Source organism: Mytilus californianus, unplaced genomic scaffold, assembly GCF_021869535.1.
Source record: "Mytilus californianus isolate M0D057914Y unplaced genomic scaffold, xbMytCali1.0.p SCAF_2, whole genome shotgun sequence".
Lineage (NCBI taxonomy): Eukaryota > Metazoa > Mollusca > Bivalvia > Mytilida > Mytilidae > Mytilus > Mytilus californianus.
In genome coordinates, this window is record NW_026262668.1 from 124,556,626 (window position 1) to 124,577,192 (window position 20,567).

General features: G+C 32.1%; 2 protein-coding genes across 3 annotated transcripts in view; both read right to left on the bottom strand.

The window, feature by feature from the left end:
• Positions 1–166: 166 nt before the first annotated feature.
• LOC127730903 (glyoxal reductase-like) lies at positions 167–8,974 on the bottom strand. The gene is made up of 6 exons (XM_052239513.1): positions 8,313–8,974; positions 6,459–6,587; positions 5,586–5,693; positions 4,421–4,639; positions 3,902–4,049; positions 167–294 (listed from the first exon to the last, which is right to left on the bottom strand). Exons 1-6 carry the CDS (start codon positions 8,516–8,518, stop codon positions 235–237), a joined length of 870 nt encoding a protein of 289 aa, XP_052095473.1. The 5' UTR covers positions 8,519–8,974; the 3' UTR covers positions 167–234.
• A 7,700-nt stretch (positions 8,975–16,674) lies between these two features.
• Positions 16,675–20,567, bottom strand: part of LOC127730904 (integrin alpha pat-2-like) — a 61,737-nt gene continuing 57,844 nt past the window's right edge. For both annotated transcript variants that reach the window (XR_007995363.1, XM_052239517.1), the window contains one exon: positions 16,675–16,828. The gene's annotated coding sequence lies outside the window, so the exon portion shown is untranslated. The remainder of the gene's footprint in view (positions 16,829–20,567) is intronic.

The window sequence follows — 20,567 nt, forward strand, 5'->3', positions numbered from 1 at the left end:
AAAAACCAAATAAAAAAATGTAGTATGATTGCAGACACCGATCTTCTTAGAACAAAAGACGACACAGTGAATATATGTATGTCTTCAGGTATGTATTAATAACATGAACCAATTAAAGGATGACATAGCCATAAATAGTATGCTGAGGTCTTCAGATTAACAGGGATTGAATTCAATTACAGTTTTATTAAAAGTATAAGAAGAAAGACTGTACACAGTAAATTTGCAGATTATTTATCCGTTCCATGGAGAAACGCAAGGGTTCCAGGTGCAATATTCATCTGGAAATGTATTCTACAATATATGAAAGATTAAGAGGAAAATTTATGCTTTAACCATTTGGCATATTTCATGTTTCTACTCTTCGTTTTTGAGCAGTCCAAATGCTACGTCAAATGATTTTATTATATTGATATTTTGCATGATTAATCATAAACAGCATCATATACGCCTATAAAATGAAAAACAACACTTTATAAATTTATTGCGTTCGAAGCGCTTTTCTGGATTAAGCTTCATCGGGAAATGCTCACAGCCGAATTTTTAAAAGCCAAGAATGTTTAAGAACTTTACAGAGCTATATGACCAAAACCAAAAAGGACCTAAAAAATCAGCCAAATCCATCTACCGTCAAATTGCCTGAGGGAGTTGAAACCTTTGTTTCTTTATATTTTTTAAATCTATAAAAGGACAATTTTTGGACAATATTAGAAAGGTTTGTTATAAAACATGTCAGTACTGACTTCTTATCTGGTGACCCTCGGGAATTGATAATCAACCAGCGGCGGCATAAAGACTATTAATCAATTCTAAAAGGAAAGTGTTTCTATACTGATATATCGATATTGATAAACCCGATCATATTCGCGTAGTTTATTCGTCGTGCTGGGTTAAAGATAAGCTTATTTCATATGGAAATAAAAACAGATATTTACAATATATGGGTTCTGAATATATATTTTAAAACTTCTGGTCCAGATATAAGAAAAATAATTAAAAGTTTGTATCTTGGCCTCGTGAACTGAAGAAGCAGGAGTACCGTTATCTTAAAAGGAGTTTGTCATTATATATATATAGTCTTTTCTTTCAGAATTCTAATTATTAAGAATAGCACTGAAGTATATAGCGACACCCAAACTGCTATACTGTAATTACTGCAGTAGAAGCAAGCAGTTTTACTTTTTTTCGTGGTCAAACGTAAAATATTTTGGCATTGACCTGGTCATGCTTTATTATTCAGACTGTTTGTTACGTCTTTATTTTAAAGATCGCACATGTACTGATTGACATATGAGTCTGGGATAACATGGTTTATTTATTAGTTGAAATTGTGCTTTGAACATGCTGTCAGTATTGCTAATTAAGATAGTTACTTTATTTGTTTTGTCTTTTTGTTTTCTGTTTTTGTGCCACTAACGTTTACTGTACCAATTTTACTGAACAACGACACGCAATTCGACTTTGTTTCTTTAGTGATGATCGACGCCAAAATATTTGAAAATCCAAATTTATTCAAAATTGAACAGCCGATTAAACAAAACAAAAAGGACCGATTTGATGAGTTAACCCATTCCAACTGATATTTACTTTTTGTACTATTACATTACTGTCTTAGGTTAGGGAGATGATTGAGCGCTAACAAACATGTTAAACCCCGCCCGCAACATTCTTTATGTTCCTGTCTGAACCTAGCAACCTGTAATCCAGTGGTTGTCCTTGATTGTTGTCAGGCATATTTGTTCTTTGTTCATTATTGTAGAATATATAAGTTTTTTTCTGATGAATCGTTGAATATTTTGTCAAACTGGGGTCTTTTAAAGCTTACAATACGGCATGGGGTTTGCTCATTGTTGAAAGCCGTACATGTTAGTGTTCACATCTTTGTACGTTGATCTATAGAAAAAATCGTCTCATTGGCTTTGTATCACATCTCCTTATCTTTACATGCACAGAACATCTCTTATGAAGTGTATCGACAGGTAGTAGGTATTCCTATGGGCACTAATTGCGCCCCTTTAATAGCAGATTTATTCCTATATTGCTATGAATCACAGTTTATAGCCAAAATCAGTTAAGACACGTAATTGTTACATTCAGTTGACACATTCAACAATACCTACCGTTATCTTGATGATATTTTTTCATTAAATAATCCAGAATTCTCTAAATATACTACCTAAATTTACCCAAAGGAACTTACTTTAAATACATCTAACATAAACAGCAATAGTTGTCCCTTTCTAGATTTAGACATTTCAATTTCTAAAGGGAAACTCCATACAAAAATTTACGATAAAAGAGACGATTTTTCATTCCCTATTACTAATTTTCCTTTTTTAGACGGCGATTTTCCTTTGGCTCCATCATACGGTGTTTATATATCCCAACTCGTTCATGATGCAAGTATGTGTAGTGATGTCATAGATTTTAATGAACGTAATCAATGTATCACTGGTAAATTATTAAGTCAGGGAGTTCGTTACCATAAATTACTTAAAACATTTACTAAATTCTTTCATAGATACAAAGGTTTGATTAGTAAATTTGGCTGTACCTGTAGAAAACGCATTAAAAATGGTATTTCACATCCTAAATTTTACACTAATATTGTACTAAAAGCGCGGAAATCACTATGTGATCCGTGTAAACTTATCGAACCTTTAAACAAACTTATTAGTAAAGGTTATCTTATTAATGTTGTGATAAGATCTTTGAATATTGTGTTCATTGGCACTAACATAGATTTTGTCATCAACAAATTAAAACATAACTAAATTTGTATTCTTTTTGAATGTTTTTTTTTTGGATGTATATATACACATCCACGTTTATTTTCTATTTAGAAATTGTTTTATCTATACATAACATCATACATATTTATTATAAGGTTAAATCCTAACTATCCTACTGCCTGTCGTTACTTTTATTTTGGCATTGCACAAGTCAGGTTTTCTTTGACCGTCCATGGCGTTAAAACACTAAATCCCTGCCTGGGATGTGTTTTAACTGATTTTAGTCTGTGATGCATGATTTTTTATAATTAATTGTTTTTAGCTTTTAACTAGCTTTCAGTAACTGCGAGTACTCTCAAATCGTACTTTCGTGTTAATTTGACCTGTTGACACAATTTGTAATGCATTTCTGTTATTCAATGTTTACCTATTTTGTGTTATATCTCGTCATACTATTTTTAATATGTACCACCTTCAAGTATTTAGTATATCGAAAAAAAAAATTTACTTCTGTATACTCGTACTATGAATAACAAATTTATCTTGTAAAAAATGTTTCTGTAATCCTAACAACAAAAGTTTTATATTTAAATTTACCTGTGTACGTTACTTTATTTAACGCCATTTTGTCCTAGGTTAAAGTTGTCTTTTTGACATTGAAACATCTTTTTTATTTATATTGTGTCATAGATCAAACTTATTCGTTCAGTGTATATTTACTTATTTTTTTGTGTATTGTCTTTTTGATCGAGTTAAGCCATTTCAATTGATATTTTATTGTGTGTCTTTTTATGTTGTAATGTTATACCACTGTTTCAGGTTAGGGTGAAGGTTGGCGCCTGTTAAAACGTTTAAACTCGCAACATTTATATGCACCTGTCCTAAGTAAGGAGCCTCTTTTTTAGCGGTTGTCGTTTGTTGGTGTGGTTCATAAGTGTTTCTCGTTTTTCATTTTGTATATAGATTAGACTGTTGGTTTTTCTGTTTGAATTGTTTTACACTAGTCTTATTGTGGCCCTTTATAGTTTGCTGTTCGGTGTGAGCCAAGGCTTCGTGTTGAAGGCCGTACCTTGACCTGAAAATTATTTACTTTTTACACATTGTGACTTAGATGGATAGTTGTCTCATTGGCACTTATACCACATCTTCTTATTTATATTTTATCTCACCATCAGTTCTATATCTTCTTCCTTTAAAGACCAATCGAACACATTTGCATTTGCATCTATATGTCTTTGATCAGAGGATTTTGGTATTGTAACGAAACCATGCTGAACACTCCATCGAATTAAAATTTGAGGTGCAGACCTCTTATATCTATAAAAGAACATAACTCATAAGCAATCATCAGCAATCATCAGCAAACAATGTGAACATTTCTTATATAAAACATGTTTCACTTAAGAACATTTCGCGTAAGTTAGATGAAGGGTTTTTATATTCCATAAGTCTGACAGTACTTTTTCGATACATTTTTTATATTGTGACATACCGCTTTATTTGACCAAGATCTGATCCGATCTATTACTTTGCAAGGTAAAATATATATATAAATAAAAGATAAAAGAAGATTTTGAATATACACCAATAAAACAGCAAGCTAACACATTATAAGGAGCATAGGAAGACAAAGAATATATGTCTGATACAGTTCATCCAAACAAGCTGTAATACTATTCCAAACTAACCTGTCTGCAATATCTATCAATAGCTTATTGTTGAATTTTCTGCCTTTGCATAGAGGTGAGTATCCCATCAATGCAATACCATTAGTACGACAATAGTTGACAATTTCAGTTTTTTGTTGCCATGGATGGAGCTCTATCTGATTGATCACTGGCTTTGGAAGTCCGGCAGATTTAAATGCTTCTAGATGATGAACACCAAAGTTACTGACACCTAAAGACCTATATATTTTTATTTATTATAGATTGTTTTTGCATGTTTGACATGTCTATATATATTATTAGTTCGAAATATATGAACATTACATCATAAGTTTTTAGTCAATTTATTATTCATTAAATGTTAAAAATAATTCAAAACACAAAGGTTTTTTCTATCCTCGTGCATAAATGGCCTCAACTAGGTTTGTCTAATTTCCTGGTATCTTTGATGACTTTCGTGAATTTCAAATGTCAATTTATAAGTATAATAAACTAACGACCTGTAGTCCAGTGGTTGTCTTTTTATTTATGTTTTTACCTTAAATCATGCTGCTAGTTTTCTCTTATGAATTTCAAACACTTTTTTTACCCGGGCCCTTTTTAAAGTTTCCAAATCATGTGCATTTTGTCTATGGTAGATATTTGTCTTATAAGGAATTAAAACACATCTCATTATTTGTATATGAAGTGTAAAACCTATATTAGAGCGCTCAACCCTCCCGCCAATCTGGGACATTGGTGTAACAGCACAACAAAAGTATTAAAAGTTTCATTTATTTCTTTCCAAGCAATTCTGGAAATTCAGACACATCTTTTTCAACACCTACCAATATTTTTAAATGGTCGTATTTTAAAACAAGCAAGTAAAAGCTATCAATATTTTCCATTACTTTTGCTAATTGAAAAATGTTCACATTTTTTTCATTCTGAAATTAGATAAATAATGTCCGTATTATAATTTTGACACAATATCCTTTCTTATACGATTATATATAACTGACGAAAAACTGTCATTCTTCGATCTAATAATTACAGTAAAAAAAGTTTTGTAGAAGTTGCGGTTTTTGATAATTAAATTGTTTTCCCTGAACAAACTGACAGAACGATGATTATTTTTTGTCTGAGATATATTTTGTATATTAATATTTTATAAACAAGCACTTTTAGAAAGCTTGTAATTACTTACTTTATTATCCCCTGTTCCTGTAGTTCTATCATCGCCTTATAGGTTTCCACATTGTTTCCCTTTGCAGGATTATGAATACAATACAAATCTATGTAATTCAGTTTCATTCTACAAAAAAAATATGTTAACTTAAATGATGAATTTTGTAATGTCCTACCCATTTAACTAGGTATTCATTTAATTGATATAGGGACTTTTGGTTATTTCATAACCGATATCTAGTGCAACGGTGTTAAAAGTCATCTTGAACTTGCAGTTAGGTGCGATGTTTTGTTCCATTTTAAAGTCTCATTTTGATTTATCAATAACAAATCTCAATGAAACCCCTGCAATCGAAAGGTTTACATGCATAGAAAAAAACAATAAAGGGACGAAAAGACATACTACAGTCACACGAAGCACAGTAGATACTATTAAAGATTGCGAACACATGATCGACTACAAAACCGGATGAGAACTCGTTTGATTTCGTCAGTTTTTATGGATTTTCACTTTTTTAATTTACCTTGGAGTTTGGTATTTTTGTTAAGTACTTTTTTATAAGATAAGAAGGTCCAGAGACACCCATTTTGTTATCCTAAGTGTAAGATAAATTTATGGAATGTTGCAAATAAGGACCTCTTCAATCTTCAATCTTCAATCTTACGTTTTGAAGTTTCCTTGGAGTTCGGTATTTATGTTATTTTACTTGTCAATAACCCAACTTAGGACTTCGATATATTACTGTGAAAGTAGCATGTCTTAGTCCGCATATCTTCATACGTTAAACTTGTCCAAAATTTCAACGGAGACGTATGAATTAATATTTCCAAAGTGCAGTATTCAAACTGAAATTAAAGTGACAAGATATTTTTTAAACAAAAATTAAATTACTTCCGTAAGCTTTCCATGAACACTTGTTTACATCGATCGTAACCATTTTCCCACAGCTTGTTCACAACAAATATTTCTTTTCTGTTTACACCAGACTTCTCGATACCTCTTCCAATATCTTCTTCGATCCTAAAAATCATAATAGCGCTGAACTGTAAAAAAGACTATTAAATACATTTGTTTTATTTCTGTATAAATCTTCTCCATGTGCGTTCTTGTAAACAAAACCCGATGAATGCCCAATACATATTAATCATATAAAGCATGAAGTCCAAAATGACTTTCTATTTCTTCAAACCCTGACAATGATTATACTATTCTAAAGTTACTGTTTAGAGTCCCTTTCATTTCAGGAACCTTATTATAAACTTTTTTATTTGACCATTATTTGGTGTATAGCTACTGTCCTTCGGTAGATACTAGTAGTTGGAACTTTTTCCCAGTCAAAAACTTTGGTATACTTACAGGATAATGTTACAACGCATGGCATTTTTAAGTTCCGTATATGTTATAGATAAATGTCTTATTTTTTATAACCTTGTTGTCAAACAGATGTTTATTCTTAGAAATTTTAAAGATCTAAGCCTACTCTTAAATCTTCAATCATAATCATTACAATTTTACAATTACTAGTATATCAAAACTTTGGAGTTTTCTTCATGCTACATGACTATTCACCATACTCATTTATAGAAATAGACTGTATAGTTTTTAACGCCTATTTCATTTGGTCTCTGGTGGAGAGTTATTTCATTGGCAATTATACCGTATGTACTTATTTTTATATATGCATCTTCTCATTTAACAGGCCTTTTTCTACAAAATTCTGAAATTCTTGTTTTAAGTTTCAAAAATCTTACTGTGGGAAGTACCACACTGATTCCAGAAACGCATACACCAAAAACCATAACATTAAAAGGTGGCCATTTTGATCGACAGCATAAGTTTGTCAAGTTTAGTGGATTCAATTTAAAAAAAAAAACAGACGATATTCTAATAGGTACTTATTGTGCTCACCTACCAACCAACTGCTTATTACACTCATATGAATTCTTAAAACCTTCTAAAAGATAAGAAGAAAAAGCATCTTGCCAAGTTCTGTAATATCAATTTCAGATATATTGATGATGATGACTTAATAAACTATAATTCGGTGATTGCTTGCATCTCATATATTCTAGTGAGCTTGGAATTAAGAATACTACCAAAACTACAATGTATACTTAATATGTGTATCATTTTCTATATATTGGCACGGATAGAAGACTTCCAACTAGGATCTATGGTAAAAAAAAGGATGATTTAAGCTTTCCCCATTATCACTTCCAACTTCCCATCTCTCAGAAGTAATATTTTCTCTGTCTCATCGCATAGCGTTCATATGATATTCAATGCTTACATTACGCGAGTGTTTCCTTGACAGGGATGTGCTTCTGACGCAAAGGCTGCTGCAGCAGGTTCATGAGGACTTACGACCTGTAAAATTTGGTTAACCTCTACGATGCATCTGCGTCTTTTCTCAAAACAGACATCTTACGCAGTCACGCACCAATTGGAGTTCATGCAATTCATTTAAGTTTTGTTTTTAATTTTTGATTTGCATGTTCTAAATGTTTTACGGAATTTGGTCATCGGTAATTTACTGTTGCTTATAATTTTGACTTTTGTGTCGTTTTTGGGTTGCTGACCATGTCTTACACCTCCTTTTATTTTATATCACCAATTTTCAACTGTCTTTAATTTGTATTTTCAAACTGGTCAATGTTATTTGTGTTGTTGTTATTGTTGTTTTCTCCAAAATATGAAAGTCTGTTCTATAAATGAATTTGTGTTGAGTAATTAATGGATACAAACCCATGGAATTCAGCTGTATCAATCAATCTGTACTCTTGTGACAAGGCATATTCTACCGCTTTCTCGGCCTTGATACCACTTGATTCAAACATCCCAAGGCCAAACATTGGCATTGAATTACCATCAGCTAATGTGATTCTCGATTGCAAACCCTTTGCTATCGTTACCATGCCGGTATGTAACCTAAAGCAGTAACACGTAAACATAACAAAATACAATTTTCGGTTTTTGTATTTGTGCGCCCTTGAGTAGGTTTGTCTTTCCCAAGAACCGATTATCTCTTCTGTAAACTTTGAGATTTGTTCATTTTATATGTTTTAAGTCTGTCAATTGCTTCGTGATATAAAAAGAATTCACATGAAATTATCAGTAATTCATTTTTTTTTTCATACGTGGGCTTTAGACTGAAGTATAGCACATTTTCAATGCCTGCAGATGCATCCTATGTACTTATGTAATTTTCGACCAGGAACACTGAAAATTTGGAAACGAAAATAAGACTCACTCGAAGCGCTTTCTATATTTACCTTCATCAGGAATGCTCAAAACCAAATGTTGGAAAGTCAAAGGTGTACAAAAACATGGAAACAAAGAGGAGGTAATGTCTGTGTCATTTGATCTCTTGTAGAGAGTTGTCTCTTTGGCAATCTTACCACATTTTCTTATTTTCATATGTAAGCAAAAGAGACCTAATAAAAATAGCCAAATGTATGCGAGGTAAACTTTGCTATTGGGGCTTGGAACCTTACTTTTTAAATATATTTATTAATTCATCAGCGAAAAATTAAAGAAAAATCATGTTAAAAATCATGAAAGTACTAATACACTGACTACTAAACTGATGACGTAACAATAAGATGTTAATGGGGATGCCATTTCTTTTAAAGTCCACAAGACGACATAAAATGCATATTCATTGCATATTAATGTCACATAAGTATACATTTCTTTGTACTAGACCTACATATTTAGTCAGATTTTACTTGCTAGATCACAAGGTAACAGTTCATAAGAAGACGTGTAACCTTATATGGACACATTATTTTGACTCAAAGCACTGAATTGATAAAAGCACGAACATGTCCAATTTGACGTTTAGAATTTATAGTAAACAATTTGTTGTGCCCATTTTTTCGCCATACTGTTTTCATGTATAACACCAGCTAATGCAACTTGTCATAGGATTTTTGAATGTGTTGAGCAAGACGACAAAGTCACTAGTGAAATATGAACTGTGCATCATCAAGAGAACCCAATGTCACTCCCCCCCCCCCCTCCTTCCTGTGTTTGGCGGTTGTTGGGTTGGTTTTAGTATCTGATATGTTCGGTGTCGTTTTTGTCGTTGTTATGTAGTATTATATTATTTATTTATGTATTTCTCTGTGCTGAGTGTTCTTGCGTTTGTTTGTACGGTATTCCTGTCACGTAGTGTTCTCATTTTAGCTGTATTTCTAACATTGTCATATAAGCGGGAGGTTTGGCTAGCCATAAAACCAGGTTCAACCCGACATTTTTTCTTAAAATGTCCGGTACCAAGTCAGGAAAATGGCAGTTGTTTTCACACAGTCCGTTTTTATGTATGTTGGCGTTTGCTTTTGTTGTAGTTTAGTGTTTCTGTTGTTCCGTTGTTTTCCTCTTATAGTTGATGTGTTTCCCTCGGGTTTAGTTTGTTACCCGGATTTGTTTTTGCTTAATCGAATTATGACTATTGAACAGCGGTATACTACTGTTGCCTTTATTTATGACTGTTTTTATGACTGCCGAGATCTTCAACAAGGAACAATCAAAATGGAGGGAGTACAATAGAATTTCTCAAATTTTGGTAAGAAGTGTCACAACAGTATAATGTCAATGATGCAATATCTATATCAAATTAGGTTAATATTTAACATTTAAGGAGAAAAAAGTTGAGAAATGGTTTGATGGTAATTCTTTATCAAAACAAAATAAATACATCTTTTTAATTGTAGCGTGTTAAACTATTTACAAAAACAAAGACTCTCTTCTGAAAATGTCGTTGTAGATATATGAATATAAGGAGATGCGATTGTTTTCAGAAAGAGTGACCCTTCTCTAATCCTTGAAACTTATCACTGTATATTTAAAGTAGACCGAATTTAAATATCTTAGCAATCAAATTCTGTTATACCTTATATCACTATACTATGTTTTCATATAATAAATCGGCGTGTCTTTCGTATCGGTTCTTTGTACGTTATTATATGATTACAATTTATGGATATTTTATATTTTATGTTGTGATAGGTAGGCAATCCTACAATGCTATGATGAATCAAGTATCTCAATTTTAACATATTTAAACAAAGGGAAACAGTAACCAGACTTATTTAATCAGAAACAATACTCTAAATTAAGACACTTGTACTACAGGTACATGTACTACAGACAAAACAATTTCTAGGGAATTCAGTTTTACGTATTACACTGTAAATCAAACTTGGTAAATCCATGTATTTACTTACGTTCCGAAATCAATAATCCTACAAAATAAGCACTTTGTTACTATAAAGATAACATTAGTTTTAGTATGCATGTACATGTGTGTCACGTACCTGTACACGACCTCGTGAAGATAACTGTCTACAATAACAAGGTATCATTATATTAGATGAGCACCGTTACATTTTCTTATTTTCTTTGATCTACTTTACTCATACATTAATGTAACTGTAATATTTATCCTTTTTCCGGTTTAACACCGAAAGTAAGGGTATTTCTTGAAAGCCTAAATTTCAGTGAAAAATAAGCACAGAAAAAAAGGAATTTGGTTAATTATAACCTTTAAATTCTGTTTTAAAACGATTATTTCTACAGAGACGATGAGTGGCCGTTGTGACAATATTCAAACCAACATCATTGTTTATAGAATTGAGTCATACTGTTTTTGCTGTGTTTTTTGTGTTTTTCCGTATGGACCAAGTTTACAAATCTGTTATTCAATGTTTGCTTATTCTGTTAATTCATCTGAATATTCCTTTAATGTATAATAGGTGATGTGTGGTATACACCAATGATGGAGCAACTACATAGACATCTAAAGGTCTTCTTCAATATATAGGACCGCGAGTCATTTACCAAGTGACAAGCTCATAACCGCCAAATTCTGGAAAAAAAAATGATTAGAAAAGATCTGCTTCAACCAATTTTTTGTAATGGACCAAACCATTTAAAATATAAATAACTGGTATGGTTTATGACTTTTATAGTGCACGTGGGCTTAAATTACCATGGTTACTTATTCCCAACCCCTTATCTACATCCTTTATCTCAATCAGGGAGAAAGCCAAAAGTACTGAGAAAAACGCACAGTAACAAACAGCTGCAAAAATTATATTTTCTCGAAAATATCACAGATAAAAATCACAGCTACAAGTGAGACAATACTAAATAATTTGTTGTCAAAGATTTAAATGATTCTCACGGTTGCCAGGAGCTACTGTAAAACAGATTTGGATAGTTCTACCCTAGAACAGATTCTGACAGTTCTACCTTAGAATAAATTCTGAAAGTTCTACACTTGAACATGATCTGATACTTCTTTCCTAGAATAGGTTGTAAAGTTCTACCCTATAATATAACTTCGGTCACTTGTGACACATCAGATATTCAATTACGGTCTGCCAAATGAGAAGTCCGTGAAACTTTTAGTGGTATCTCAGAATTCAAGTTAATTTCCATTTAGAACCTTTGGTTTAATAGCTTTGTTGTGAATAGTAATCATCTGACATGAAAATCATAATAGGAAAAGAAAACCCTTGAATATCACATTGAAGTATATACTCCATATGCATGTGCTGCTGTAATTTTGCTAAACAAATTTTGAAATTGTATTATGGGAAAGTTTAAAACATCATTTTTGTCGTCAAATTTAGCTCTCAACCGACCCAACCCCCATTGTCAATATTTAGATATTAGTGCGGATGTGGAGACTTGACTGTATCTGTGATTACCTTTATTTCGAGGTCATTAAGACAGATAAATTCAACATAGTCATCAAACTTTGAATTCTTCAGTAAAGGGAAATCATCTATACAGCTGAACGTGAAGTTAACGGTTAATGTCAGTGTATGTTTTTTTTATTTAGGCTCCTGTATGAAGTCTGCCTCATAAGAATATAGGAACAAGTCGTTAAGCAGAGGGAAACAGTTGTTTTCCTTGGGAATGTAGATTGTCTGTTGCAATTTTTTTTTCAACATATGATTTATCCCACCCTCTTCGGTGGCCATTCTGTTTTATGTAACAAAGTATGACTAATCCAATCAGTCTGACTTTATGTTTAGAATGAGTGTCTTGCATCAGATCTATTTTAAAATTTGTCTACATATCTTGTGTATCCGGGGTCGAATCTGGACATCACAGTAAAACATTGTATTGTTACTGTAGCCTCGTATCCGTCTTTTGTAAATCGACCTTTGCCACGTCAAATCACTTGAGAAAGGAGTGCCGCGGGATTCAATCTGGCTAACCACACCGTGAGTAACATTTGAAATATCATAGGTGATGCCTTCAAACTGACTGTTATATATTTAACTGTTTAACCAAGATAAGTAGAAATTTAACTATTTTCATATTGGAGTATTGCATTGCTACAGAGCAGATAATTTATTAACTTTAATAATTGTTTGACACATTGTAAAGTTGTATTTCATTTTGTATTTTCTGTTATTTAACACATTTATATTGGTGATAGATAAGTCAGCACCTGACTGTTTTGTCTCTTAGTAAACCCAATTACTGGTTTGAACTTACTTTTGTAAAAAGCAGAGAAGTTAGATGTTTCTATATTACTACACGAAGAGAAGTACAATGCTTGCTTAGATTGCAACGACTCTTACAGATATTTTGAACTTTTTGACTTTAATCGTCCCTAGAGTAAGTGGTATCATGATAACTCTAAAGCCCGTTTTTGTTGTATACACATTTAAAATCTATATGCCTCGAATTTATGAAGTGTAAGCCTATACTAAAATTCAGTTCTATCCCTCCCTTTACATTGAGTCTTCTCGAGAAATCAATTTGACCGCTATCCAAATGTCTGATTTTGTTGCAAACTTTTAATGTTTAATGTTTCTGTTGTGTCGTTGTTCTCTTATAGTTGATGTATTTCCCTCAGTTTTATTTTGTAACCCGGATTTGTTTTTTTCTCAATCGATTCATGAATTTCGAACAGCGGTATACTACTGTTGCCTTTATTTAAATCCAAATATTCAAGTTAAATATTGGGTTAATGATGGAGGTGTTAGCGGAATTATCATATATTATTGTTCGATGATTTATCAGTTGGAAGCACAACATATTAATCTTTCAGGGTGTTCAAAGCCTTCAAAACTTGTTGGTCACTAAAAATGTTTGAAACTTAATTGACTGACGATTACAAAAACAAATAGCTTAATTTTCCCTGAATTTGTTTAACTTTAGTACTAATAATGTATCTAGTGAAAATTGATTAACAAAGAGTTTATAAAAAATATCTTACAGGTTTTCAATCCATTAATGTTATAATAGGAACATTATTTATCTATCAATTTATTTTGGTTATTGATTTTCTTCGATCCAAAAATTACTAACACGTTAAATGTATCAAAATTGTCTATAAATTTTTGTTCACAAATACTGAAAATTGCTGTTTAAAGCCACTAATAGATATCTATTTGTTGGTTATGTGCTTGCAAATATGACATAATGTAATATAAGTAATAAAGTTCACACATAAAGCACGGATACTGTAAACTTGATTAAATATTGAACGCTTTTTTAAAAGGCCCTTTTGTAAAATTAAAAATGGGGAAATTGCTCTCGTTCTTTTTCACAGACATAAACACTATATCATGTAAAACGGCATATCCCTTAACTTTCATACTAACGGTTCTACATTGACTACATGGTGTGGTCTTTAACATGCTTTGCTTTCAAATGTTTGGGTTTGGGATGAAGATTAATCAAGAAACGCGCTGTGGACGCACGAAATTATTCAAATGTTTTTTTTTCATTTTGTCTGTCTCTCTTCGACTTGTGATTCCCAATATGGTAGTTTTCATCTCCTTACAAAAATTAGTTTGAGTCATAAAAATGCCTTCTAAAAATTTAGGAAGTTTTGTGCAAGATTTGTCAATTACTGTTGTTTCTCAAAAATAATATCTTAACTTGAATATTTGAAATCACACGCATTGAAATTGTGCAATTGTATCTATCGTTTGTTATTGCTACTACATTGTCACTGAATGATTCAAAATTTATCGGCTACACTGGTGAGTGCATCTATCCCGATGAACTTGTCCCAAGGGCGACTGGGGAATAGAAATATAGTCAATTTGGTCTTCTTCCGACCGGCAGTAAAATCATTGCAAATTGGAGCGGAAGTATAAGTACACAGTTACGTCCTGTCAGAATAGCGACGTTAAATCCGATGCCTCGAGTGCCACGAATATTGCACGTTAAGAACCCATGCAACAACTCTATGAGGGGTAAGTAGGTGGCCAGTTGCAAGGCAAAGTTTCCATTGACCTTTATTTTCCAGTGGGAAGCCAAATTTCCCTAACTTTCAACCCGAACGTCCTCTATTACCGGATTTATCTATTTTATTTTTTTTTCTAATTTTTTCTCGTTCTGAAAATGCATGAAAATTTCGCCACTCGAAGTCAAGGAAACATCATTTAACCAATACAATGAATGAACTTGAAATAAAAGTTACCATACATACAGTCTGTCTGCTTCATATCTGGACTTTCATCTAGAAATTAATTAAAAGGGTATTTGCGAACTAAACTTGCGACAGAAGGGATGATTTAAATTTTCCCATTGTAAATTTTTATTTGTGTAGCAAAATTATTGCAGCCAGCATATGAAGTATATATCACCCATCTAATAATACGATATCCCAGGGTTTGCTTTTTCTATCATGATTTCCTTGATTGTGTGTAACTGCTTACAAGGAAGTTTTTCTATCAAAGTTTCCAAATGGTAAAGTTAGAGTCATCTTTTGAGAGTTTCACAGATTACTCATGATTTGATTGGCCCTTAATGAATATCTGCTGTGTCACAAATGACCACGGATATGTTCCATTCGTCGTTACCACAATCTGTCCTCTTTTTCAAGTTGTGACATTACCGAATGCGATTTGCAAAGAGTAACACGACGAATCCGACTAGTGGAGCAGGAACTGCTTATCCTCTTGGAGCACACCCCTAGTTTTGTATTAAATGGGTTTGTGTTGCTTTTTTTTTAAGTTTCAGTGTTGTATTATCTTAGTTTAAAATGTCGGTGTTCCTTATCATATTGCAAAATAAAAAGCTCAAACACATCAAAGGAATGGAAAACATATTCCTGACTTGGAACAACCATTTCCTTTTGAAGAAAATGGTAGATTAAACCTGGTTTTATAGCTAGCTAACAGTCTTGTCTATCGTTTGTTCAGAAAATCGTGCTTTCTTTTAAAACATTCCCATTAGGTCAATTCTATGGTTAGATTATCTAATTGTGCCGATATCTTTACTCTCACTCTCATCATGTAATTGACAATGAGAGTCATGTAATAGCTCATTTAAGATAACAGACGAACTTAATGTTTCCATTACAAACTTTTCATTTCTATGTAGCAACATTCCGGTAGTGCCTACATGAGATATATACCTCCAAGTTGATACGATATTCCACGGCTTGTGATTCCTGCCAAGATTTCCATGGTAGATGATTGCTGCTTAAAATGAAGTTATGGAACCAAAGATGGCAAATGGTAAAGTTGAAGTCATCCTTTGAATATTTTGACAGACGCTATCAAGATTTTAGTTACCGTTTTGGAATATCTGCATCGGTGAATCATGAATAAGTTTCACTTGTCGTAGCCCCGTCCTCTATTCCCTCAATTGTATCATCACCGCATGCGAATTATCCAAATATACTGCGATAAATCAGGAGGAACTGTTTAATAATTTTACTCTTATGAAGCACCTGAATTAGCATCCCCTGAATTTTGATCGGGTTCGTTTGCTCAATCTTAATTTTCTGTGTAGTGTTTTGTCGACTGTATCTTCTCCCCTTTTAATACAATTGTAACATTACTTTTGCATCAAGTTAATATTAGCTGCAATAAATTGTGATATGGCATTTTTTTTGCAAGGGTTCCGTTATATCATAACCATTTTAAATAGAAGTAAACTAACATGCGATGGTATTTCCATGTGTTGACAAGGTCACTGCTGTAATAAAATGTGAGTTTTTGAGTAGAAATACAATCGCAAAATCACTGCTGTGTCTTGTGAATTTTTAAGCCGACATTAAATTTGTAAGTCATTATTATGTTCATAATGTGTCGTTTCAGCAGACATAGAAAATAAACATCAATTTTATATCATATAACATATTTAATAATATATAAAAGATGAAAATAACCATTTAATGGCCTGATTAGTTACTGACAATCATTATGAACAAGTGATTAATGGAAAAAAAACAAATGAAACAAACTATGAAATTAAAGCTTCAAGCATCTCTAGAACTGAAAAAAAGAGAAAATGAAAACCCATTATTTGGTACGTTTAAGCATTTTAAATGTTTCTTTTCGATATTAAAGGCATATTAGTTTGTCATGATTAAAATTTCCAAGAAAAAAATTGTCTTTTGGATAACACTTTTGTTTAATTCTGAAAATTTCAATTTAAAACGTGTCGTTAAAGAAACATGTATAATGTTAAGATTAAACAACTTAATTAAATTCTATCTTTGATGAGTTTATCTATACAATGGACAGGCATAACTCCTAATTAATAAATAAAATAAAACTGTATGAATTTTGTGCGTCAAAAGCGCTTTTCTGGATTTACCTTCATAAGGAACGCTCAAATTTAAACATTGGAAAGCATGAGATGTAAAACACGTGGAGCTATATGACCAAAAGGAGCCTAACAGAATAGTCAAATTCATCTAAGGTCAACTATGTTACTTTTAATACAAGTTTAGAGTTGGTTAGTTTCTATATTCCACCGGGGATGGTAAAGGTAAACTTTTATGACGAGTTTAGCTATACAATGGATAGGCAAATAAAGGCAACAGTAGTATACCGCTGTTCGAAACTCATAAATCGATAGAGATAAAAACAAATCCGGGTTACAAACTAAAACTGAGGGAAACGCATCAAATATAAGAGGAGAACAACGACACAACAAAAACACAACATTAAAATGTAACACACACAGAAACGAACTATAATATAACAATGGCCATTTTCCTGACTTGGTACAGGACATTTTAAGAAAAAAATGGTGGGTTGAACCTGGTTTTGTGTCATGCCAAACCTCCCACTGTTATTAGTAAATAAAACGTTTTTTGATTTTTTTAGTCAGCTGTGTTGTATGTCTGTGATGAATGTTTACAAAGTTAAGCTGCTGGATATCAATTATTGTCACATTAACCAATTATGCATGTACAAGTAAATTGGAGCTAAAGTATTCTGTAAATTGTCGCAATTGATTACCTTTGAAAAATAATATTTGGCGCAAAGGTACTGCTGCCAATTTTGTTGTGTTGAACATTCTGACCCAATTTTTTCAATATAACGGAACTGTAAACAACTGTCATACAAGTGTATCTATAAAACCAGATTTCTTCGAAAAATGTCTGTACCAAGTCAAGAATATGACAGCTGTTTTTCACTCGTTCCATCGGATGATACCATTCGATTTTGTCAGTTCCATAGACTTCCCCTTTTTTAAATTTCCTTGAAGTTCAGTATGTGTGATACTTTTTTCCACTCTCATAATACCTTGTTTATATTTGTAAATAAACCAATATGCCTTTATTTATCAACTAAAAGCATGCAAAATAAAAACTTGAATAAATAACAGATAATGTCTATCTATAGAAAATATCATTAAAAATCAAATAAAAAAACAAAACCATGAAGAAAATACACATAAGGCAACATGCATGTAAAAGTAAAGTAAAAACAAATCTTTCATAAAATTATAATAGAAATAAAGGATTTGCTAAATTGTAGATGACATTCTATGTATTTTAAGCCTGAATTTTAATCCTTACAGTATATATGGAGTCAGGAACAAATTAAAAATAACACTATATAGTTGGTGCCCCAAAGCGCTATTTTCGATTCACTTCATCATGAATGCTCCAACTCAACAATTTGAAAACTAAGGATGTATAAGTACTAATAAAAGAACAGAGTTCCAATGTCCCCCGCGTTGCAAATATCTTATCTATCCAAGGTTCAAGGGCAATAATTAAATAAAACACTTTCTTGTTATTAATATCTTAGAGAAATGAAGGCTTCAGAGCAAATTCAACGTGATTCCCATTTTAATTAATATTTCCAAGGGTCATAACTCATCAAAAATATCTGATCAGCACTTATTTTCGAAAATGTCAAAGACATTGATTATATACACCTATAATATAAATTTCATACAAATCTGGCAAGAATTGAACACATAAGAGGGCAATTTTCTATATAATTCATATTTCCAATGGGCATAAGTCTTTTAAAAATTATTGATCGGCAATGATTTTCAATTCGTCAAGGACATTGCTAATATAAACCTATGATTTAAGTTTCATACAATTCTGGGAAGAATTGTACACATGAGAGCGCTAACAATGCAATTTTCCATATAATTAATGTTTCCAAGGTACATTACTCTTTTAAAAATAATTGATCGGCACTGATTTTCGAACTCGTCAAAGACATTGCTGGTTTAATAAATCTATGATATAAGTTTAATAAACATCTGGCAAGAATTGTACACATGAGAGCGCTAACAATGCAATTTTCCATATAATTAATGTTTCCAAGGGGCATAACTCTTTTAAAAATAATTGATCGGCACTGATTTTCGAACTCGTCCAAGACATTTCTTATATAAACCTATGATATAAGTTTCATAAAAATCTGGCAAGAATTGTACACATGAGAGCACTAACGATGCACTTTTCCATATAATTAATGTTTACAAGGGGCATAACTCTTTTAAAAATAATTGATCGGCACTGATTTTCGAACTTGGTGATATAAACAAATGATATAAGTTTCATAAAAATATGGCAAGAATTGTACACATCAGAGCGTTAACAAGACCGAAAGGATGGGACAAAAATAAAGGATATAGAGTAAAAAAATATGAAAAGTACGGAATATGCCGTCAAACCCGAAGGAGTATGAGGTTGAACTATAACATGGGACTAATAAAATAAACGGAATACGCCTTCAAAGCACACGGAAGATTGAAATCGATCTGCTTAACTGAAATAAGATAGATATGGCTTAGAAACAAACAAAAGGAAACACTCTGCAGGTACAGAATATTACATACGAATATTTTGTTAGTATGGACAACACGTAGGAACACATTAAAGATGTAGACACAAAATGGCATCGACAAACATTGATAAAATAATCATAACATTTTTGTTATGACCTTGAAATTTAAAATTTTATATTTCCTCTTTTCCAACCGATATTTTTTTTAAAATTTTTGAATAACGTTAAGTATATATTTTTAAAGATTAAAGAAAATCGTGATAACATGCAACCGAGTGAAGGTAAACAATGTTTCAGCAATGTAATTATGATAAACTGAGTCGATGATTAGAATTCCAAAATTGGTTACATTAGTCTATTTGATTTCATGTCAAAAAGTTGTTCTTACGTTTTGTTTCAAAGTTTAACATGTGCTTTCTTTGAAATCAACAAGTGTATGCTGGCTGATTCATCAATCTAAAGTTTTGATGGACTCAGGAAATATGTTTTGCAAAGGGAATGACTATTAGATTCATTTTTGTTACATTAGTATTTCTGCTGATACAGTCATTGGGGATTTCTTTTTTCTTTTTTATCGAGCGTTCTTTAAACTTTTATCGCACGTTCTCTTGTCAAAACTTCTGATTGAAAGGTGAAATATCGTCTTTCCAATCAACTGGAGTCGCACTCAATGAAAATACACTTTTCATTAGCCCAGTAGCCTGTACTTCAGTATTGGCATGAAAATGCGGATATTGCTTTACTTAAATGTGCTGTTTTAAATTTTTAAATTATCTTAAATTTAGGAATGTAATGCATGGTTCTGGTTAATTGTCCAGGTTTGACTTTACTTTTGGACCTTTTGGTTTTATCAGGTCATCAACGTTTGTATTAGGTCTTGAATTTTTAAATATTTTGGCCTCGAGCATCATTGAAGAAACATTACTTGTCGAAATGCGCATCTGGTGCAGCAAAATTGGTAGCGTTA